A 23,397-nucleotide genomic window follows, 5' to 3' on the forward strand; every position below is an offset into this window, starting at 1 on the left:
TTTACCGACCAATCAGAGAGTACCGTTTCATTTGACAATTAACGGACTTTCTACGAAATTTTAAAAGAAAAAAGTATGCAGTGTTCCTCGAATACAACCCAACATAGATTTTCGCACGCACACATAAGATGTAAGCAAACATTTCTGCATACAACACGAGATCTGTAGATCGTCCTTGAGAATTCTTGTATGGAAAATAAGCACCGAGTAGTTGTGCATACTGCCGCTCTAGTTGAATAGCGGCGCTAGTAGTTAGCAGCGGCAAATCGAAAATGTTTCGTTTTTACATTGATAGATGGCACTTTTAACAAATCGCGAATTAAATTAAATTAAATGTCTGTAAACATTTGTATTTCGTAATGTATGATTAAAAGTATGTACGTAAGAATTAAATAATATAGGTTTAGGTATTATATAGATGGGTATGCAGTGTTTATTTCTATCAATGGTGTGCACGCCACTGATATATAGTAAATAACTAGAAGATGCACCTTCCACAAGGCTCCCGGTATCGATCAACTTGAAAGGGACTAACGTCAAGGCACTAAAGCCTCCGCCAGAAAAGCCTCTCCGACCGTCCTTGACGGCGGATAGGAGAAAGCAGGGAGCTGTTGAAGCTATAGAGGTGGATATTGCGTCAACAGAAGACACGGCAGGGATTGCCCGAACAGCTGCAGTATCTGCTATTCTACATACCCCGGCGAAGTCTGTCCACTCTTCCAATCAAAAAGGGGAAGAATGGACGACCGTCGTGAAGCAGAGTACCAAAATTGTCCAGCCCCCTGTTTCCCTCCATTTCCAGCCATCGGCGCCTTTTTGAAACTAGTCGCAAAAGACGCAATCTAAGCCGGAGCCAAAAACCCTACTGAGGCATAAGGGGTCCACAAAATCACGTTCCAAACCAAAGCTTTTATCGCATCGCTCTACAGCAGTTCTTATAACTCTGCAGAGCGAGGCGGGGGCAAAAGGGGTGACGTACGCCCAAATGTTGGGTTATGCCGCAGAGAAGGTAGATCTTAGCCAAATTCGCCCCGAGAACGGTCTTAACATCAAGGGCCTGTCTTGCGGAACTTAGGACGTGAGTGGATACTCCGCTGTCCTTTTCTCGAGGAACGAGGGTCTTTTGCTATTCGGATGACACGCTCCTCATTCCTCGGTGTAGGAACATTGGGGAGGTAGCTCGACTCGCAGTATCGGCTGAGTTAGTAGCATATGAGTGTTAGGGCTGCGGTTCCCTGTAACAAAGACAGAGGCCCTCCTGTTTCATGGTCCGTGCCGGAGTCTCCCTCGTCAAGCGTATGTCTGCATACAGGGTGTGGAGGTGGCAGAGGAAAAAGATAAGATATCTGAGCCTCAACCTGAATGACAGATGGAGAATCGAGGGCCATTCCTCCCTGTTGGCCCCGAAACATGGAAATACTGCGGTTTCCTTCGGGAGACGTCTGCTCAATATCCTCGGGTCACAGAAGCGATGCCGGCGACTCCACGCTTGTATAGTGAGGCGTATGGCCCTCTACGGTGATTCCATATGGTCGAGGGTCCTCACCGCTAGCCCACACTTCGATCGGTGGAACAATCGGCGACATGGAACATTAACGTTCCGTCTTGTGCAGGTACTTACAGGTCATGGATAGAAAAGAGGTGACTCGCGCCTGCCATGACTGTGACGAGCTGATGGAGCAGGCTGGTCACACATTCATCGTTCATCGTCAACCAGCGGTTCATCGCGGTAAATGCGAAAGTGATCCCGTAATGTTCTACTATGGCGAGGAGGTAACCTTTGATTAATTTAGTTTTCGCAGGTAGACTTTGTTGCAGCAAAGAAGCATTTTTACCAACGCTAAAAACCTCGTCCCTATCAGACATTCGGTTGCTGTGATCGTCTCCGTGGATGAAAGACCTGAGGCGTCAGTATGGCGTTCCGCTCGCTTCACTCAATAATTAAGAAATAAAAGTCCGTTTTTGAGACATATTTTTATTGTTTCGTTAACAGAGTAGCCACACAAAACTTCACAGCGCCATCTGTGATCACTTGTTCAGATACAATTTATTACATAATATATATACTACATAGGAATGTACAGAGAAATTTGAAAGTTTGTATACAATGACTAAGAACATGAGAAAATTTTAATTAAAGATCATTCAAAATTATCATTTATGTAAGTTTATTGATACTAAGAATCGTATACAAGATCATTTCCTTTTTTTTATCTAAAAAAAATTTATATAATAAAATTATAATTAGTAATGAAAATATATAAATAGGAATGTTAGTTACATAATAAAAATGCGTATCTATAAACAATATACGTATATAAAGATCTTTTGTAACGATACCAATAACATCTCCGTATGAAACGTTACTCAGTGTCAGTATTATAATATTTTATTAAAACTTTGTTTTACTTATATAATATTGGTACTTTAGCAATGGCACTATACTGAAGGTCGTCCCAAGGTCATGGCGGCTAAAAGTTATTGTTCAGCAAATTAAAAATCAGTGACGTAGGTTTAAACGCATACAGCTCTGATTATTGACAAAATAACGACTGATTCCGTTTAAAAATATCCCGTCATAATATATATATATATATATGTAAAAATTATTAAAACTTAATGTACACTACAACTACCCCATATAACCTAGAAAACATGAAACGAGATAAAGATATCAGATCTTAATATAAAAAATACCTAAATATAGTTAATAGGTAACGGATTTTGAGCTAATTCATATTGCACGTCCGCTAGTGACCGGGGAGCTCTCGCGGGTAGCTATTAAATAATTCATCAACAACCTTACACATAATGTAACGCGATTACTTAATAACTGAAAAATAAAATTAAAAATATAAAATTTATAGAAAATGCGAGATAAGAAAAAAAAAACTGTAAATAATAATAGAATATTGAAGAGAAAACAGATCTAGTATAGTATTGAACTATATCAAACCATTCGCGACCTTATACATATGTCTTAGAGTCCATTTCGGCTCCCCATTAACAACCATGTTTCGGAGAACTACGTCATCAATAACCCTTATAACATAGTTCTCCGCGTGAATCGCCGCCATCTTGTTTATATATTCAATGACTGAAACTATAAACGAAATCTAAAATTATTTCAAACATGGCGGCGATCCCTTTGATGATATAATAATAATTAATTTACGAATATAATTGTATATAGAATACTCGAAGAACAACATACAATAAGATGTCTTCGAGGAGATTATTGCTTTTTGGCTTAGTCATAGAAGTTCCGTGTCCCGAGACTCGGCGACCTCTGCTTGGAACACTATATTTTTTTTTTATTCAATATTTTTTTCTAGTCAAATGTTCGAAACGTTTGTCCTACGTCGAAATATAAATTATTATATCTTATGACCTAATATAATTATTTTAGAATCTTTACGTATATATGTCGCCGGTCGCTGCGACTCTCGTATTGAAGTTAGAGTACATATAACATTGTATTGTGCGATATTTTCCGAGAGACGGCTGGAAACACACACCGCCTTACACGAGGATGTGTTTCTGTTAGTGTGCGTCTAGTTGTGTGTCCGTGTGTGTTGAAGTCTGTGTGTGTGTGTTATTTGTATGTGTGTGTGTCTGTGTGTGCGGCGTGTCGTTCACGGCGGCAGGTTCATCTGCAGGTTCTGGAGATACGCCGAGGTCGAGTTCAACAGCCCGATGCGTTGTTTCTGCTTACGTTGCTCCGTCATCTGATGATGATACAGTCATTATATAATAATTATATTGTAATTTTCAAACCAACGTTATGGACTCTACAGTCGGCAGGTCATTACCTGATCCCGCAGGTCCGTCAGCAGGTCTGAAAGCGCTCGGACCGCGACCTGCGCCCTCTCCAGCTGTAGGTGCAGGTTACGCAACTCGAGCTCGCCCCCCTCCCCCTCCCCGCCCCCAACCAGGGACAGGGCTCGGAGGCGCGGGAACCACTCGAGGTCGTTGTTCTTGATCATGGAGTGCACGTAGCTCTCGGGGCCGGTGAACTCTGTAGGGTCCTTGACCCTCACCAGCACCATGAAGTAGAGGTAGTGCCACATGTTGTGCTCGCTCTTGATGTGCTCCTCGAAGGAGACCGTTTTGTTGTCAAAGGCTGACCTGTTCAACCCTGAAACCGATGTTGTAATAATATATTAAATGAATTAAAACGCTATTATATTTTCAACATCAACTGGTTCTCTTCCTCCAGGCGTCTGTGTACTACCACCTACCACATATGAAGCAGGTGTTTTTCAATATAAGTTCTTTCTGTTGTTTCTCGCTACGGAGATCCGCGAAGGTGTCGATGATCACACCGAAGATGAGGTTGAGGACTATGATGATGACCACGAAGAAGAACAACAGGTCGTACACCACGCGCGCCACGAACAGCGGTTCCTGGGGGGAGGGGGGGGAGAGTATATTAGTACTACTTACTCAGCGAACTATTGATAAGTGATAAAGACCTGGATTAATACAGGATTTTTGTATTGAAAGCAGATTTAATTTCATATATTCATATCTTATTATCTCCTTGTGTATGTGAATATATTATTTTCTCGCCTTTCATCCCAGTGTTTGTAATATTTTTATTAATAATGTACATTTACATGTGTACAGGAGTACATACAAAGCTAGCAGGCGCCCGCAGTATATCCCCTATGCCCCCTCCATTCCGGAGGCCCTGGTTGAGTGTGGTCACTATACACATGATGAGTGAGTCGCAGCTTCTCTCTCTCAGGCCCCCTCCTACCGACACGAACCGGGGCCCCCGGAGGTACTTAGCCGCGGGGTCAGGCCCCACGCGACACGACTCGCTCGAACACGCCTCACTCTCGTAGCGAGGATCGTTGTCATCTGTAACAATTATATTATTATTTTTATAACTTCTCTTACTTATTCAAAGTGTACGTCGCATCATCACCACTCACTACTGACACTGAACAGTAGCGACTATTTTTATATAAAATTATATACATATTTAGTTTCAATTTGTTCGTAGTCATCGTTATTCCGAACACTGGAGGAGAATAATAAAATATACGAAGGAAATGCAGTAAATAATGTTCTATTTGAATGCATCATGAAGGTCTCACAGGAAGAGTATTAATCATCTGTTACATTACTAGGCATAGAGTATACAGGCACAGTGTGTGTGTGTGTGCGTGTCACATACCGTCTAGTCTATCGACGTTGACGAGGAAGTGGTCTCTGAAGAACATGTAGCCTACGATGGAGAACATATAGACCAGGACCAGCGCCAGCACGGCCGTCAGCAGGATGGACCGGCCGTTGCGAGTCACAGATCTCATCACGTTCAACAACGTCTCCTCGCGGTACACGATGTCTAGTAACTGGACATTACATACCTTCATTATATATGACATTTTTAATTTATTACAACGTCGGGTGATGTTGGTTCGATGTCACCAAAAGTAATGCTATCCTTAATTGCATTAACAGTACTAAAGATAAATATCGCCAAGTCGTTAATAAGGTAAATAACGAAATTACTTCATATATGTCATTGAACTCACCAGAACGGAGAAGAAGAATGGATGGCAACAAATTCCAAGGAAACAGAAGCCGAGGTAGACCCCATGGTAGAGCAGTTCAGGGTCTGTGATGACGTGGCGCGTGGACTTGGACAGGGTGCCCTGGTTACCCATGATACTCACCAAGTGGATGCCCTTTACCACTATCTGTAAACAGGGATGGTAGACACATGATAACAACCCGGGACATACATATATATACTATATGTGTACTTAACCTCGTTTCAGCATTTACAGGACATACATGATGTAGCTTAAGATTTTTAGTAATTCTTAGAGTTACGAAAGGAGTAACAAATATTTTATACAGTTAAAAATTTAGTACTCAATCCACAAATATCATTAAGTTTTAATACAGATTTATCTGTGTGTGTGCGTGAGTGTGTCCACATACAGTGAGCATGCCCAGCGTCCACAGTGTGGGCTCAGGCCCAGCGGAGAAGATGAGCCTGACGATGCCGGTCGCGAGTAGCGCCCTCGCCCCCGAGCCGCGTGGCAGCCACGTGACCAGAGCGCCCGCCGCCAACGCCGCCGCCCACACCACCAGCGACAAGTGGGGGCCCAGCTCTGACACACACCGCGCACGTTAACAAACACCACTAAACATTCGTTACCTGTTCATCTAGATTCTAGATAGTACCGGAATAACATAAAGTACTTTAATGCTCGTTTCTATGATTAATAAAACTGCGACAGACGAGTCCGTGAGAAGATACTAGTATACAGACACATTTATAATGCCTTCATTCCCAAAAACTGATAGTCCAGCGTTTTCTGGATATACTAAAAAGCTGTAGTTGTTAAAGAAGTGGTTACAATTCCTGCTCGACGACATAATTTCTCACAAAAGCACTAACATATTTCGTTTGTCGTCAGAAACATCAGTAAAGGTACAGAAATAAATATTAATCACCCAGTCAGCTACTCACTCGGATTTTCCTCGGGAAATGGATAAAAGAAAGCAACGATGACATTAATTAATACTGCGAAGTTGAATAATATGTTGCTCCATAGAGACATGTAGGACGACACCCAGAACAGGAACGGCTGACCTGCGGGAGGACGGACTTGTGAGCGAGTGAGTACATTACGACTGGCTCCTTGTACTGGCGAACTAATGCATTGTTAGTATGTTTGTGTGTCTGCTCGTTCCATCCAACATCTGAACCATCGAAATCGATTTTTACAAGACATTCACTGGCAAACAGTAAGTAATAAGGAGTAACATAAGCTAATTTATATAAAAAAAATTAATTTAAATGTTACAATAACTATTTCGCACGAATTAAGTCGCGGGCGCACCGAGTATATGACATGTTCAGATACTTCGCAATGAAGCAGAAGAAATTTAACGGTGGTATAGCGTGCCGAGTCTTGTAACTATCTACAGTAGAGGCAGAGTGACAGACAATGTTTAAAAACTTAATAATATTTTTAAATTAAAGGTTTTTTCACAGTTGGCAATTATTTATGTTCAATTTATTAGCCCCTTAAAAGTCATTAAATTCATTCATTGCCTGTAAAGTTGCTTCTAGGAAGTGCCCTATCCCCCCCTGACGATACAGTATGAGAGGTATGTGTATGTATAGTATAAGTGTGCGGACCTCGTAGTTTCTTCTGCCACTTCATCTCGTGGAACAGGTTGTCGAGCCTGCTGAAGAAGTCGGCCACCTTGCTGCCCTGGTCGTCTCTCTCGGCCGTTTGCAGCACGCGATGCTTGCTGTCCGCCGGCAGGTACTCGCAGATCTCCGGGATGGGGAACACGATCTGCTCCATGTTGCGATCCGTGCGCACTATCTGCAGCACAGGCCACAAGCGATCACTACATACGTACACTTCCGAACATATAATATTCATAGTTTGTCAGCGATGTTCCATATGAGCTGCTTTAAGTACGTGTATGTCGCTGTACCTCGATCTGCGCAGTATGCGTGCGGTAGTATTGCAGCGCGGGCGCGGCGGGGCCAGTGGGCGAGGCTCGGACCAGCGCCGCCAGCTCCTTGTTGTGGGCGGCCAGCTGATGACACAGGATGTAGATGTTGTGCCCCACCTACATATATAATGACCAGGTAAGAGATACTCTCTGGGACAGTTGATCACCTTCAAATCTATTCCATTAAAATAAAACTATGATTTTCGTTTACGCTGTACGTAGTTATTATTTTGTTATCTATGTCTCAGGTTTTGATTACCACACACTATACAGCGACCGCCCCGGACAGACGCGGTGGAAGATTCAGCGCGTAAAAAACATTAATAAATACGCGTCATATATCCGATATTTGTCTAAACCATGCCCAATTGTTTATAATCGACCAATTATTATCATACGCTGACTGTGATATCTGCTGCATATAGATTATTTATATTATATGTATGTATCAAAATGTACAGCGTAGGTTCAGTACCTCCTTGGGGGACACTCCCTGGACGGGCGCGTCCTCCTCACAGTCGGAGTCGGCGTCTAGGGAGTTCTCCTGGTAAAAAGCGGAACAAGCGACATCTACCTGCACGGGAAAATAAAATATTGATCAGCTTCCTTAACAGGAACAGCAGCTTGATAAGTGTGTGTTCAATCGGATGGGAAGACGCACCAGATACGGAAAATGTAATATATTATATTTTAAACACATGAGATTGTCGCACATAACATGCTCGGCTCGTCTTGCTGTAAACGCCTACTTGTAGACAAGCAAGGCCTGCGGACACCGAGTAAACAGTACGTATAACGTACGCACCAGCTGTTTGGGGTTCATGTTGTAGAGGATCCTCTCGGCGTTGTTCTCCGAGTCGTTCCTGGACTCCATGATGGCCAGCAGCAGTTTCGAGGCGTTGTTCTTGAGCTCCAGCACGAGGTCCATGCGCGTCCTGCCCAGGGGATTGATGTCGTTCAGTATCAAAGCCGTTATTATGTCCAGACCGTTGCTTTCGTGGGTAGCTATGCAGTTTTGGTTTTCGTGGCAGGGACCTGTTACAGAAACAGTCATTTATATACAAATATTACTCTTATATTTCGTTATTCATCATCATCTTATACAAAGTCACAATCTAAGTGGTATGTCCGATGGATATTATAAAATTAACAGGCATCGTCTTAGAATAAACGTAACAGGGAAAATTTTATTACAAAATAAATGTTTATATATATAGACAGTATTTTATAAATCTTATGTATTAATTTATAATTTATAGTAAAAACACTTCTTGTCTTATTTTGTTCTTATCAATATCTACCAGATGAATAACTATATTTAATACATTAATATTAACTATAAATAAACCATTCTGTATGTATGTTACTGTGTGTCAATCTAAGTCATATCAGCACACACCCTGACAGTACTCAGTGAGGGTCTCCAATGTTTGGTTTATAAGTGCCACGTTCCCTTCGTTGATGTATAGACCGAGCAGGCCGAGACCACCGGTCGTCGACCCGCAGATGCAGTCCAGGAACATCAGCGTTTCCGATACTAAGTTGTAGTTTGATTTGTTGTTTTGGTTGCGGAGTAGATTCTATAAAAATAACAATAGTTTTATGCCAAAAACTACTAAGGGTTTCAATAAAGCTCTACCATTCTGTGGTTGTATAGGTAGGTGTGTATAGAGGGGACAAGGCGTTTAATTACACCTTATTAGTTAGAGACTTATTATTTAGACTTTAGTCAATGAAGACTGTCTACACATGTATCAGCTGATACACTATAACTACAGTATAAAATCTCCCCACTGCATTAGTTTGCAGCTAGATTAAAAAATAGTGTATAAAATTTAAAAAAAAGTATAAATTTTCAGACTAGTTTAAATGAGGCATAACTAGTTCGATGGGTCTGAATAATAAAAATATATGTTTATAAATTGACTATATGGAGAAAATGGCAGCGAACGGTACAAATTGGAAATGAGAGTTATTAAAATATAATATATATATCAAAAAAACTTATGGACGCCAAGATAATTTTAGGAATAAATAGGAGCGTAGTTTAATAACTGTTTTGGTATTTTTTTTATTACATTATTAGACGTCTTGTGATAGTTACAAGAAACCCCCTGTATATATAATGTTCATTTCTAGCGCTAGGGTTGTCTACACCTATTATTCTATGTATACCTGTAAGTCAGGGTTGTGATTCTCACACAGCAGCTGCAGGAACCTCAGTATGGGCGTCATGACGGCCACCTTGGCGGGCAGCACGTCCGTGTTCCCCGCCTCGCGCTTCTTCTCCGCCATTATTTCCTCCAGCACTGTTGTGCCTATAACCAGCGTACATACGATTATACTATATTTTACAGTTATTTTGAATGCCTTAAAAATATAGGATGTCATCAGCACATTTAAGATACTTTACAAATTGTTGTTTGTATGTAAACAAATAAATTATAATAAGAATCTCTAGTTGAGAGTTTAATTTTATATTTTAATATATATGATATAAACAATGTTATTTCTGTGTGTTTAATATTTCCAGTATGAACCGAGTTCGAGTGTCGTGGTATAGAAAGAAATTAAGTATTATTATTGTTGATTCTTAAAACATTGATTGTAAAGATAAAGAAGAAGCACAATCAGTCGCTACAAGTCCACATATGGAGAACTAATACTTATTTTTGATGAAGTAAAATATATACTAAAACGTAGGTAAGGTGAGGCATAAATTACTTTATAATTTTCAATTTAGGATGTTCATAGAAAAGTACTTAAAGGATTCTGTATACAGGTGTAGAAAACGATTTATTTAACAACAGAACTAAAATATATTATTCTAGACACTCTGAACCTCCTGTATATAGGCACGTACCATGCGACATGGTGTGTACGTCCGAGTATGCGTGTACGGCGGTGCCACAGGCGCTGGCCACCTCCTCGTCCATGTCCTCGCCCACCACCGGCTGACACACACCCTTCACTGAAACATGTGTACAAGGCCTTATTAGTATATAAATGATGTTATGTCGACAGAATAGGTCCTATTAGCTCAGGAGTTGGGCGCCCCCGTTTCATTAAAATACCTTTGGAAGACATGTATGTTATATGGTAACTTTAAAGCCAGTTTAAACTATAATTAGCATGATATTTGTATCAAAGTATCTTTGCATCTATGTATTTATTTACCCGACTCTAGTATCATTGTGGATGACAAAGGTGTTACGGATTAACTAATTTCTGATAGAAGTACCTTCCAGTTACATTTCCGTCAGAGGTCTTAGATCAACGCCAATGGGAACACATGATAATTATTTAAATAATCTAACCGAGTAGTTATAAATTCTAGTGATAAATGATGAGGTAATGAGGATCCCTCAACGTATCCACGATATAAGTGTATCAGTGTGGCCATATACGGTGAGTGTTACCGTCGCTGGTAGTCTTCTGTTTGTCGGTGGAGGTTCTCTTGTCGCTGGTGGTGGTGGTGGTGGTGCTGGAGACGGCCAGGGACCGGATCTCCTGCTGCGCCTCCCGCATCTTGTCGTAGAAAACCTTCAGGAACGCCTGCGATATCTCACCGTTCTGCAGCTTGGTGAATATACTGTTCTGGATAATAGGATTCCCTCCTTCCAGAAGTGCGATTCCTGTGATGGATAGGTAATGAAGATACTTTAACTTTCTGGTAAAACAAGGTATAACCGGTGGTTCTAGGTATGACTTTATTATTACAGAAGTAATTCTCGAAAGGGGTTTAAATATTCGTAATGCAGTAAAAGGCTTTTAGGGATTAAGTGGGGCTAGATTGTCACTTCCGGTGCTTGTAAAGACTGACCGAGCTGTATGGCCTCGAGGAAGATGGCGGGTCTGTTGATGGAGTTCATGACCAGTTCCACCACCAGGTCGGAGGCGCCTTCTCTGTCGAGATGCTCCTGCACCTGAGCCAGAGACTGACCGGTCCGCAGCAACACCTTGGCTGTTGACGGAAATTATATTAACACCCCAATTTTATGCACAATAAATGACATACACTGAGAGAAACTTAGTGTTGCAAAGAAGGAGTTTGGGAGGTTTTATAGCTGTTGCAAAAACAAAACGAACAATATAAAGGAATTATTTAAGGGTATTTCTAATTTAAACATTTTCAGCTCGGTGGTAAGGCAATTTTTAATATGTAAGTACATAATGTATGGCATAAAAAATGAAAATGAAAACACATACAAACTATTTGTTAAATATAGCGAAATTCATAACATACTTGGACATACTGGCTGGATTGATAACACGAGTTAAATAATATGATATATAAATATAGGACAATAATAACAGGTCGATATATTTGCTTTTATTTTAAAATCTCAGTTGAGTATAAGTTAGTATGTTTATTTTCTTTTGAATACAACGATTTGAGTACAACGATTATCTGAGTCCACAGCAGCTGTTAAAGGATGGAATCTATAGAGAGAGGATATAATATTTTAGATTATGTAATGTCCTTTTATTTTTTGTTATTTTTTTTTAAGTTAACTTCTATATTAAATAAAATTTGAAACTTCTTTTTGTGATTTCAAATTTAAAAAATTAAAATTATATGCGATACCTACATCAAGAAGTCATTTTATAATATTCTCTGTCTGTCTGTTTGTTTTAGCTAATCTCTAGAACGGCTGGACGAATTTTGAAGGGCCTTTCACTCTTATGTAAGTAGGTTACAAGGACTAATTACTTCTACCACTACTAGCTAGGTAGCGTACAAGGACTGCAAGAAGGGAGTTCTTAATTCGTTTTAATGTTTGTTACGCTTACACACTTCTAACAAAGGGCATTGTCCTCAGGTGGTTTCAATGTCACCAATTCTGGATGTGATGAAGAACTACTCGATAAACCGAAGAAATCCCCACACTGATGATAACGCGTGCATAAGGGTATTTTATGTACGAACAAAACCGCTGACAATAGCTGGTATTTGGCTACAGGTGTCGTTATTAGTACTAAATAAGAAGATAGCAGAAACTGAAGGGCCGTAAGCCGGTATACACACACATGCACACCCTCAGTCTACCGTGCAGCGTGACACAAAGCAAGTGTTATATGTATGAGCACCCACCTCTGTTCAGCTGGCTCGGTACCGTACCAGCTGCGCATGCGCAATGGAAAACAAAAAATCTACTCATCACTAACACTGTAAGGCTGGACATATTTTAATATAACCTGGCAGTCAAAAGCTCTAATGCATTTATTAACACAATTCTATATGTTTTTTGTATATATGTAATATATTAAAATACCACCAGCCATTACCGTTTCGATTTCGACCTTATTACGTAAAGCATAAATTACAAATCGATTTGTAATCTTCTGTTTTTTTCGTATATTTTTATCATGTTATGTTTTACAAAATAAGGCCCATTAAATAAAACTATTATTTTTATTGTTCTCGTTATTAAACCATCTCTATATGTCGGTGTCTTGTCTCTAAGTCTAAAGTGCAAACTAGTTTGATAACATCATGTTTTCTATAATGGAGTAACTTCACTTCCTTGTAGTGACGCTGATGTTAACTCTCTCAGAACGCTTATCATGAAATTAACCTCAAATGAACTGTGTGTGATGTGAGAGCTTGTGTGGAAATTTGGTGCATTTTTGTGTAAGTGTAAACACAGTTGTCTATGTATGTTTGTTCTCGTTTACTTATAATTGTTATTTGTGTGTGTGTATTCGTGCATATGTGTGTGTGTTTGTGTGCGTTCGTGCGTGTGTGTGTTTGTGTGCGTTCGTGCGTGTGTGTGTTTGTGTGCGTTCGTGCGTGTGTGTGTCCTCACCGCCAGGTCCGTGAGCGACGAGTGGCGTGCTGCTCGGCCGTGGCTCGCTGCGGCGACGGACGAAGTATTGGGACAACAACTTACTACGTAACTGATTACCCTGTTATATACAAGAGGCATTGGTATGTACACATGATTACGAGTACGTACAAGGATTCAAACATTTTTGATATAAATAATTTATTAGTCTTAAAGAGTATAGCAAGGCTTTAAATATATTAGTCTTGTTGGATAGCTAAACCAGAGAAATATATGTATCTAATATTAAATATTAATATTTTTCTAAATCAGTGCTAATGAACATGAAGTAGAGAACGTTAATGACCTTTTCCCCGTACTCAGGGTCGGTGGCCATCATCTCTCGTAATGTCCGCAACACTTTCACGCATAACTTCTCTTCTTTCTCCTCCAGCAGCTTCTCTGTGTGACGAATCAATCTGAAAGAGTTTATCACGGTCCAATCAAGACAATGCTCTGACAAGAGTAGTATTTTTACATTATTTGAAAATTTGCCGAAAACACTCAATATGGATGCAACTGTTTAGTAAATCCTTACTAAACAGGCACTACCTACAGCGACTTATTTTCCCGCTTTGACGTATTTAATATGACGACAGCCGAATTTAAAAAAAGCTTTAAAAAGCACTGCACCTTGACTCATTATTGAAATACAAATGCACACACACTTACACACATGCGCACACGCACACACTCACAACTAACAATGTGGCAAATTAGTATGGTGATTAATTACAGCTTAAGTCTCGTTTCGCTTATATTTCTGTGTCCGCTAAGTCAGTCTTATAGTTAGTATAAAATACATTTAAAAAAATTATTGCAAGCACTGTGGGATTGACGAAATAAATAATTTTATGAGAGGTACCCAAGTTGGAGACATTATTATTAATATAAGATATACAGTAAAATAGATAGGCATGTAACCTGTTTCATATTCTGCTGCGGCCTACCATATTGAGTATGTCCTCGTACTAAGCCGCCCATGTATGGATCACGTACCTGGATATGAATATCCCGCTAGTGTCAGGATGCGTGAGTTCTCCCGGGCTCGTGAACAGTCTGTGAGGCTTGTACAGTATGTCCACAAGTAGGGATTGCTCAGCTTGTAATAAAGGACGTAGTTGTTCTTCTAGAAGTGCGACGATTTCTTGCAGACCTTCCATCACGGACCGGTCATTCTGCAGGTTAGACTGGACAGGAGAGAATTAGTTAAAAAAAACTATATACTGCCGACGTTTCGGTCCTCATTGAGATTATCATCTCGTCTGCCAATGTGCACGGTTGCTGCAAAGTGATCGAAACGTCGGGAGTATGTAGTTTTTTTTTTGTAATAATAAAATTCGAAAATATTAATTTCATTTAAATGAATACTCGCGAGTCTTAGATATCACTAAGATTTATTAATAAAAAAAAAATGAGTGGAGATCCTCCGCGCGGAAGAATTGAAACTTCTTAATGGGGAAATGAAAATAGGAATAACTTTATAAACATTGCTTGCAATTCACATTTACTCTCGCTCCGTCTCTTTCTAATCCCTCTCCCCAAGAGCGTTGAACGTTTAACGTGACCTAATCGGAAGTTGCGACAGAAGTTTCACTTCAATAATTTGGACATAACCATAAAGTTAAAGTTCTTTTATCCTGACAATGTTTCTGAACTTATTTTTCAGCTGTGCACTAATTTGTTCGTTCTTTAATGCCGTATCAAAGTACTTATACAATATAGTACTAGGTATGTACGTTTACGATCTCTTATACCTGTGACGCCATTTTTTCCAATTTCGAACTCTTTGAAGCCAGCAACCATTTGCTCGTCTGTCGCGACAGCGCCGCGGCCTTCTCGAACACCGTTTGTATCTTAGCCTCCAGCTCGAGCGGGATCGCTATACTTCGGCTTTTAGCTTGAAATACAAAATTATTTGGTTTAGTGTTTATTTTATGTTTATTTATAGTAAGTATTTATGTTCTCAGCTTAAACAATATCTCGGTTTTGTCTCATATTTTATTTAATATTTAACTGACATTGCAAATACGAACATTTGCAAGAATATGTCGATGTTGTTTCTTCATGCAAAAAATAGTAACGGCTTTTGTTTAAGCTTTTCAGTAATGTAGTTCATGTCAGAATAATAATAGGCTAGGATTGGGTGTATCAAAGATTCCTTGGAATTTCCTGAGGAGCACGACATGAAGATTATATTTTGTATGAAGTCACGTGTCAGGCTGTAGATGGCGCCGCCAGTCACCACATATATGTTCAGTACACATTAGTAATTTCTCTGTGAATCTAAATTATAAATCTACGCGGGCGACGTCTCGGTCATAAACTAGTATGTCGTATCTCACCAACTTCACTGAGTGTTCGTATGCACTTCTCGACGTTGAGTTTCTGCGGCGGAGTGAGCCACGGACACTGGTAGATACGGAACGTGGTCTGGAGCAGCTTCACGAAGATCGACTGGCGAGTCTACGACACAAAAATAGATAAACTGTGAACATTAAAATGTATAACGGTCATAGTATATGATATAATACAGAAATTTGTATTTTTATTCTAACATACAGAACGTTAAACCTTTTGTCACAGGATTCTGTTTGAATGACGTCACTAAGTTAAATTATGTGGGGCTGGTCGTCATACCGATATATGATTAATGATTATTAATATTACTCACGCCATAGTTGACCCACAGCAGCAGAAATAAAAGGGATACGACATTATTTATTCTCTATACAAAACATATTTAAATAATCACATGTTTGGGTACATCGATAATGTTACTTATTTTATTTGTGGATGAATTTCAACTATCCCAGAATCTGATTGGTCTACAACAAGGAAACAATAATGGTACTCCATATTTAACTCAATAGCATGATATTACAACACTATTAGTTAGCTACAACTGTAACTACGTGAGAGAGAAATAATTTACGTTTATAACCATAGTATTTACATATATGTATATTTTTTATTTGTTATTTTTTTTATTCGACAGAATTCGACTACAATGCCTCTAGCTCACGCTTCACTTACAACAGCTATATAGGGCGGGACAGACGTCACTAACACCGTATTGATTTTAGATTTCCGGTGTTGTGTAACCTTGTATTGATAAGTTAAAAGTATGTAGTACATAAAATAAATAAATAAAGATAATAATAAAAACATATATAACCTTTTTAATATTGGCTCGAGTCAATGATAACATCCGGGTGTGTAGTTTTTAATTAGTGTCCTAATAGTGTTAATGTAAGTGTTTACCTGTACTGTGGTGCTCTGGTCGCTGAAGGGAGAGTTGAAGAACGTGCATATAGTGTGCATGAGGACGTCCGTCACGTAGTTCACCCACGCCTGCTTGGAGCTGGCTGAAGTGCGGACCACGGCCGATGAAGACGGACCTGGGAGAATAGACCTTAAAGCTTGAGTCTTAAGTACGTTATTACTGTAAATATGTTCGAAAAATTTTCAGAAACTTTACTAAGTAGTGAATATGAGTCAGAATATCAATTAAATGTAGGTATAAGGACTTTAGCTTCAAAACCTCTGAAAAGTCGAATACACTTAGTATGGATAATAGTTTCACTGTATATTTTCTATTTGAATGTTAATGCATGTCTTGCCAGGCGAGGGGAGGCCGGCGGGCGGTTGCAGTATGGCCAGCATGTCCTGCAGGAAGGACAGCTCGAACAGATCCCACATGTAGTTGCTGGAGTAGATCTCCTTCATCTCCACCTCCGTGTCGATGTAGCAGTGGTTCAGGAAGCCCACGTACGCCTCTTTTACCTGTAATGTTATAATATATATATATATATATTGTTTACTATTACATCTCAACACTCTCATTCAATTAATAATATTAAGCTTAGTTTATACAACTCACTGGAGTTAAGTAATAGAATTAATTCTATTTGATATAAAAAAAATTATTCCATTTTTTTTGTGGATAAGTGGCGATACTACTAATTAGTATCGGGATTTCAGCTGAATTTATCTTCTTTACATGGATGGATGGATGGATGATATATATCTCAAGTGTGTTTGACCTCGGGTATGCAGTCAGGGTGTGTGATCATCGCCACGATGTCGTCCAGCGGCAGGAGACTGTGACACTTGATCTCCGTGTAGACGTTCTTCCCCAGGGTACAGCAAGTCAGCAGCTTTATGAGGTCTATGTGGTACCTGGATGGAACACGCGTGTATGTTAAAATATCAGATAGATATTGTTAGCAATGTTTAAATTAAGTGTACATGTATATTAGATTGTTAAAGAAGCCACCAATACACATTTTATAAATGTCAAGCTGTTGTACCATAATAATATTTACAAATTCAATTTTTAAAACAAAAAAAAAAAAAGAAAATTTTGCATTTTTTTTTTGTTGTACCATTCAACTGATGTGTGAATATTTTAAATTTTTATTAAATGCTAGATCAGGAATATAAATTTTAAAATCAAATTATCATATTATTCTATATATATATATATGTATATATATTGTATATATGTTACGTTAAAGCTTCAGGCATCTCTCCCGTCTGTTTGTACTCTCTCATCATTTTGATGAAGTAGTTGAAGAGTACTTTGTCGTTGTAGAACACCAGCACGTCCTCGCCAGCATTCACCATCTACAATGAAACATGAAATACTATTATATACATATATGTGTATTACATGTACCTTAGCACAAGTATGCATCGTTTAACTAAATACTGAGCGTTTCCGAGTTTCTATCCATGATCACAAATGATGGAGTCATATACGAAATTTATTGATGAACGACAGAGAATAATTCGTGTTTTGATTGATGACACAAAATGTGATAAGTTTAATATAGACATGTTACTGATAGTAGAATCTTATGTTAAGTCATATATGGTGGGAGGAGGGGATGGGACGGTGGAGCTGAGCGTTTAACGCGTTAGATAGGCATCTTAAACCTACACCTGGGTCGAAAGTCCCAGGCACTGTTGAAGCTCCTCTCCCTGTAACGAGATGGATCCGGTGCCAAGTGAATCCATGGAATGCTAAGAAATTCCGTCACTTTTAAAACCATGCTTATGCTTACTTCCTGCATGACCAGGTCCTGGCTTCTCCGTATATGGTGTGGTCCAGCCCGCACTATCGTTCTCAGGAACTTGAGGTAGGCCGGTCTCCGTCCGCGAGATTCGATGCAGTGGACGAAGTGTGCGGCGACCTTTTCGTTCCCTTCGTGAGCGCACAGAGCTGCGTTCTCCTCGAATATCGAGCACACGGTCTGGGCTTCGCGGATCTGAAATTTATACGATATATCGGTTAGTTTAAACATAATGTTTTCTAAATAACTCTATCGTCGTACTTTGATTGATAGCTGTAGAATAAAAGAGCTTGACTTATAATTGCAGGTCAATAGTCTACCGGTGTGATGTGGACGGGATATTAATTACAGTCTGTTCTTACTCCAGCATTTAGGAACAGATCCAGATGTTTGTGAAGTATGGCCTGGTTCTGTGTGTTCCCGTGACAGAAGTGCTGGAGGAATTCGTGCGCCAGGTCCAGAAGCTCGTCCATAGCGGCGTCGTCTTCGTCGTGCGGCACCTGAAAAAGAATTTATTATAAAATATATTACATAAAGTATTTAATTTCCTTTTATTGTTTTATAGATAATTTCAAATATCCAGAGTGTATAGCGCGTCTCCGGAGACAGTGTTGCTACAGAACAATTGCTTTTAAGCGGGAAGACAGGGAAGCGACTTCAAATGTAATAACATTAACTTTTCCTGGTCTTTATCATTTTCGTATAATTGTTTTTGACGTACCAGCAAGGAGCTAGGACTATGAATCTATTCAGCTTCAACCGCCGCTACCCACCTGTAGCAGGTCCAGCACTACATTATGTACTCCTATATTCCTCAGCAGCCTCTGCTCGTGTCTCCGAGGTCTCGAGTCCCCCCCCTCCCTCGCCGAGTTGCCCTGGGTGCAGTACTTGATCATCCGTTCCAGGATCTGTTTTACAGAATGTTTTAATAAGTTAAAGCTAATAATTATATTCCTTATAAAATATTTTGACTTTTTCTATATACCAACAAAAAGGACCGGAAGTTCTATATCACCAATTTTGAATTAACGACATTATATAGTAAAAAAATTACTGAGATCCATAAAATTTGAACGTATAACCTATGCGATACGCTACCCAAGTCATTGTGCCGACTGAGCTACCGTGTCTATATTAACGTCGGCGGACAAAATTTTACATTAATGAATCATCCGTATGGATAGACAGACAATTTAGATAACACATTGAACAAAATGGAATATTTTGTTTGTACCTCCTTAATCTTATCGTACTCCTGTCGATCTCCTCTCGGCGCTCGGACGTTGTCTAGCGACGCGTTTCGCTCCAACACTGCCCCGCCAGGACCAACAGCGCCTTTTATGTCTGAAACAGTATCGTCTTAAGATAGTATTATTATTGTATATGTTTAATAATATTTATGATTTTTTTTACAATCATCTTTCATCATCTCCAGGTATCTACTCTATATAGACCTAAGCCTATATAGATATCACTATTTCATACATTGCTTGTATTTTTTTTTTAATTAATATTATGTAATATAAATAAAAAAATATCTTAGAAATGCAGATCTTACATATTGAATATATTTTAGTTGTATATTTATATATAGGAGAAATATAAGAAAATTGGAACGCCTTTAAATATGAATTTAATAATAAGATATATGATTATATGAAGTATTACCGCTGTGATCATCTATGATGCCGGCGCGTCCTTTGTTGAACACCCACAGCTCGGATTTCTCAACGCTCTGTCTCAGTATGTCCAGATCGGCTTTGATCTGTTTGTAGGACTCCACGTCCGCGTCCGACACCAGCAGTTGTACCTGAACGGAACATAATTAAATATTATAGTTTAAATTAATCATTACACTACAATCTCACACGTATGATGAGAAATTACTTAGGATTTGTTTTTGCTCAGATCATTATTCGTATTTATGAGCTATCTTTAAATATTTTGTATGCTAAGATATGATAAAATTATATTAATTAATTTATAAAGAGGACCTGTTTGAAAGCCGCCAAAACCTCTTGTCTCTGACTGAAATGGCGAAATAGCAGCGCTAGGGCTCCTGAAACGAGACTGGCCGAAGCGCCCTGGGAACATAGCTGCAGCAGCACTCTCAACACCATACGACCGCCGCAAGCATCCAGGTCCAGACCGTCTCTGAAATTTCAACCCAATTATATTAATATTAAAGTTTAAAATATAATGTCACATGAGAAAAACACAAATCACAACCGGATTATAAGCGTTATGACTGTAAAATGAGACCGTTTTCGTATAAAAGTATCATTTCTCATTCAAAATAAGCAATGGTTAGAGTTATATGGGAAACACTTCACAAAAACTTAAACATTCCGATAAGATGTGGATTTTATTGTAATGGCTGTAAAGTATAATATCGCCTGCCGTGTTCGGAGAGGTGACACTAGTTAGTCCTTGTAATGAGGATTTTATTTCTCAAAAAAAAAAAAACAAATTAAAACTTAAGGGACAGAACACAGAACATGCTTAGCATACAAATCATTTTATTCTAACATTTCCATGACTGCATTGAAAAATATGTACATTATCTATACCAGAATAGTTTAATTGTTTCGGTCGGATAATTAAGGTAAGGACACACGGAGAAACATCAGCCGTCAACATGTGTAAGCGAAGAGATCAGCCCATGCGGTTAGCGGCGGTATTTGTATCATGCATCATGCGATAGATATCAATCTTACTAACAAATCTACATTTTTTGGCAGACAGTTGTCAGGCACAGTTTGAATTGCTCTGAAATCATGATTCATTAATTAACACCGATCGCCAGCACGACCCACCATCGGAATAAGAATTGCACGTCTTTCCTCTCGAAGTGCTCTCTACGATTATAATTCCCAATTACAGATAAATATGTAGTGTAAAAGAGAAAAATAGCAATGAATTTTAATGAATTCATATGGAACGGAATAGAAAGAAATTTACTGACTGATATGTAATTGTTACAGAGAAGCAAGAAGTGTCCAAAGAGAATACTCGAAAAGAGTAGTATTAACTAGAAATAATGAAAAAAATGTTACTATAAACCCGCCACCGATTAGTTACAATAGTACAACTATAATACCAGGTGTGAACATCGCCAACGAAACGAGATAAATTTTATAAACATTGTATGTATTTTAATGATACCTATCTTAACATTTCACTCGAAATAAATAAAGTCACATATATAATAAAAATTATACATATTAAAGCAAAAATTTATTATTGATTTTAATTGAATTGAATTTGAATTAAGTAGAATGACTTTCATATGTATTAATCTTCGTACTTCTAACTCGCCTAGTAGCGCTTGATATGTTGTGTGTGGAGTGTTCATACCGACAACTGAAGATTCCCTCGGCCTGTAGTCCGATGGCCTCCACGTCCACACGCCCGAGAGCATCCGGGGACGAGGTCTCGAAAGCCTTCTTGAAGATCGACAGCAGACAGCTGATGCGGTAGTCCAAACGGACGTCCAGGATGAACTGTTTCGACATTTCTTGTTTATTGTTTGGGTCACTTTATTAGTGATATCATAATATAAACGCCGGAGGAAGTTTTTTTCTTAAGCTCGTAAAACAGTGCTCTCAAAGAAAACTTAGTTTAGCCGTTCAATAAAGATTTCTGATAACATTTAAGTGGAGCAGTATATAAGATAGGTAAGAATAAAAAGGACAACTTGATTATTTAAGAGTGCGATTGCTTTTAGTGTTGCACTATCTGCTGAACCGCACCTGCAGTATTTCGATGATCTTCAGCTTGGTCTCCATGACGAGCGGATGTTTCCTGGCCAGCGCCAACGCTGAAGGACTCCTCGCCGGCCCTCCGCCCACCACCTGCTGACAGAACACCCATTATGATAATGCCGATAGCGTATACCGAGTCCATGCTCTCATTTTATACGTCATAGTATAATAATCATCCATAAATGCATATTTTCTAAATCTGTATACGATTCGTCTACACAACTGTAAATCACATTAAGGACCAAATTTTCTCGCCATCTCGTTTCTATGGAGTAATGTGTCCAAATATTGATAAATTCGAAGATATTTTTTTGGTCTTACCGCGTTTACAAACAAAGCGTATATTAATGTGTTTTAGTTATTGATTATAGCATTAATATTGTTTTCGAGTACTTTCTGTATAATATTTACATTCAATGCGCCAGGTCCGAGTGTGATGGAGGTCATGACAGCTCCCATGTCGCCAATGCTCCGGAGAACTCCCCCCTCCGCTACAACAATCATATTAATCTTGCTATGCTATAAATATATTTATGTTTCACGTAACTATTATTGTTAATACATATGAGATTTTAACAGAATATATTTGGTTCCATGGCTACTTTATGTAATACAAACAGTCATTCAATATTCTGTATCATTTTAATTCTTTTTAATATTACTAAATATTTTACATAAACTGGCGGGAAAAACCAATGATAGATTCCAAATTTAAAATATAACGATATTTATGGCCAGATCAAATATGTCATTCTACACTACGCTACTCACAAATCTTCTTTTCGTTTTCCTCAGCTGCGTGTAACATTAAGTTTTTAACATAAATATATATATTTAGTATTAATATAAAAATTAGTTTCTTCTAAAATATTTCATATTATTTTAGTATGTACACACACACACACACACACATATATATATGTATCTTGTTACTTTATACAACTCACATTCAACCTCTCCGGCGAGCGCGTTCGTTTCATTCAGCAGATCGATGGCAGTGACGCAGTCAAGAATACTCAATAAGGTTTTCGTCAGCCGAAGAAGATCGCTGAAGCTGTGTTTCATAAGAAAAAGTCTTAATAATATAACCTGTAATTTGTTCCTGCCTCAAATGAAGTAGACTTAGAGGTTATGTTTTTAAATTTCTTTAATATTAGCTCCTTTTAAATATATAAATAGTTCTAGTTAAGTACTGTCTCCACTATCATTATCTTGCTCTATATAAAATAA

The 23,397-nt window shown here is 38.8% G+C and overlaps 1 protein-coding gene across 4 annotated transcripts in view; it reads right to left on the minus strand.

Annotated features, from left to right (window-relative positions):
- Window positions 1-1,959: 1,959 nt before the first annotated feature.
- Window positions 1,960-23,397, minus strand: part of LOC116775907 (inositol 1,4,5-trisphosphate receptor) — a 50,058-nt gene continuing 28,620 nt past the window's right edge. Inside the window, exons 21-57 of one of the 4 annotated variants that reach the window (XM_061524196.1) lie at window positions 23,115-23,221; window positions 22,579-22,658; window positions 22,156-22,257; window positions 21,761-21,906; window positions 21,125-21,172; window positions 20,398-20,557; window positions 20,072-20,213; window positions 19,638-19,747; window positions 19,177-19,311; window positions 18,766-18,903; window positions 18,395-18,598; window positions 17,839-17,954; window positions 17,372-17,507; window positions 16,949-17,111; window positions 16,590-16,726; window positions 15,671-15,791; window positions 15,083-15,225; window positions 14,325-14,515; window positions 13,633-13,744; window positions 13,308-13,407; window positions 11,321-11,461; window positions 10,917-11,132; window positions 10,361-10,468; window positions 9,673-9,815; window positions 8,897-9,077; window positions 8,303-8,532; window positions 7,973-8,071; window positions 7,477-7,614; window positions 7,169-7,361; window positions 6,494-6,616; window positions 5,959-6,131; window positions 5,547-5,711; window positions 5,186-5,363; window positions 4,640-4,866; window positions 4,242-4,407; window positions 3,813-4,138; window positions 1,960-3,728 (exon numbers count right to left, since the gene is read on the minus strand). In XM_061524196.1, the coding sequence (XP_061380180.1) occupies window positions 3,636-3,728; window positions 3,813-4,138; window positions 4,242-4,407; window positions 4,640-4,866; window positions 5,186-5,363; window positions 5,547-5,711; window positions 5,959-6,131; window positions 6,494-6,616; window positions 7,169-7,361; window positions 7,477-7,614; window positions 7,973-8,071; window positions 8,303-8,532; window positions 8,897-9,077; window positions 9,673-9,815; window positions 10,361-10,468; window positions 10,917-11,132; window positions 11,321-11,461; window positions 13,308-13,407; window positions 13,633-13,744; window positions 14,325-14,515; window positions 15,083-15,225; window positions 15,671-15,791; window positions 16,590-16,726; window positions 16,949-17,111; window positions 17,372-17,507; window positions 17,839-17,954; window positions 18,395-18,598; window positions 18,766-18,903; window positions 19,177-19,311; window positions 19,638-19,747; window positions 20,072-20,213; window positions 20,398-20,557; window positions 21,125-21,172; window positions 21,761-21,906; window positions 22,156-22,257; window positions 22,579-22,658; window positions 23,115-23,221 (5,491 nt within the window). In that variant the 3' untranslated portion in view covers window positions 1,960-3,635. Of the gene's footprint in view, window positions 3,729-3,812; window positions 4,139-4,241; window positions 4,408-4,639; window positions 4,867-5,185; window positions 5,364-5,546; window positions 5,712-5,958; window positions 6,132-6,493; window positions 6,617-7,168; window positions 7,362-7,476; window positions 7,615-7,972; window positions 8,072-8,302; window positions 8,533-8,896; window positions 9,078-9,672; window positions 9,816-10,360; window positions 10,469-10,916; window positions 11,133-11,320; window positions 11,462-13,307; window positions 13,408-13,632; window positions 13,745-14,324; window positions 14,516-15,082; window positions 15,226-15,670; window positions 15,792-16,589; window positions 16,727-16,948; window positions 17,112-17,371; window positions 17,508-17,838; window positions 17,955-18,394; window positions 18,599-18,765; window positions 18,904-19,176; window positions 19,312-19,637; window positions 19,748-20,071; window positions 20,214-20,397; window positions 20,558-21,124; window positions 21,173-21,760; window positions 21,907-22,155; window positions 22,261-22,578; window positions 22,659-23,114; window positions 23,222-23,397 lie in introns of all 4 variants that reach the window. The other 3 variants (XM_061524195.1, XM_061524198.1, XM_061524197.1) reach the window with 3 other exon arrangements.

The sequence above is a fragment of the Danaus plexippus genome, chromosome 24 (genome assembly GCF_018135715.1).
Source record: "Danaus plexippus chromosome 24, MEX_DaPlex, whole genome shotgun sequence".
NCBI lineage: Eukaryota > Metazoa > Arthropoda > Insecta > Lepidoptera > Nymphalidae > Danaus > Danaus plexippus.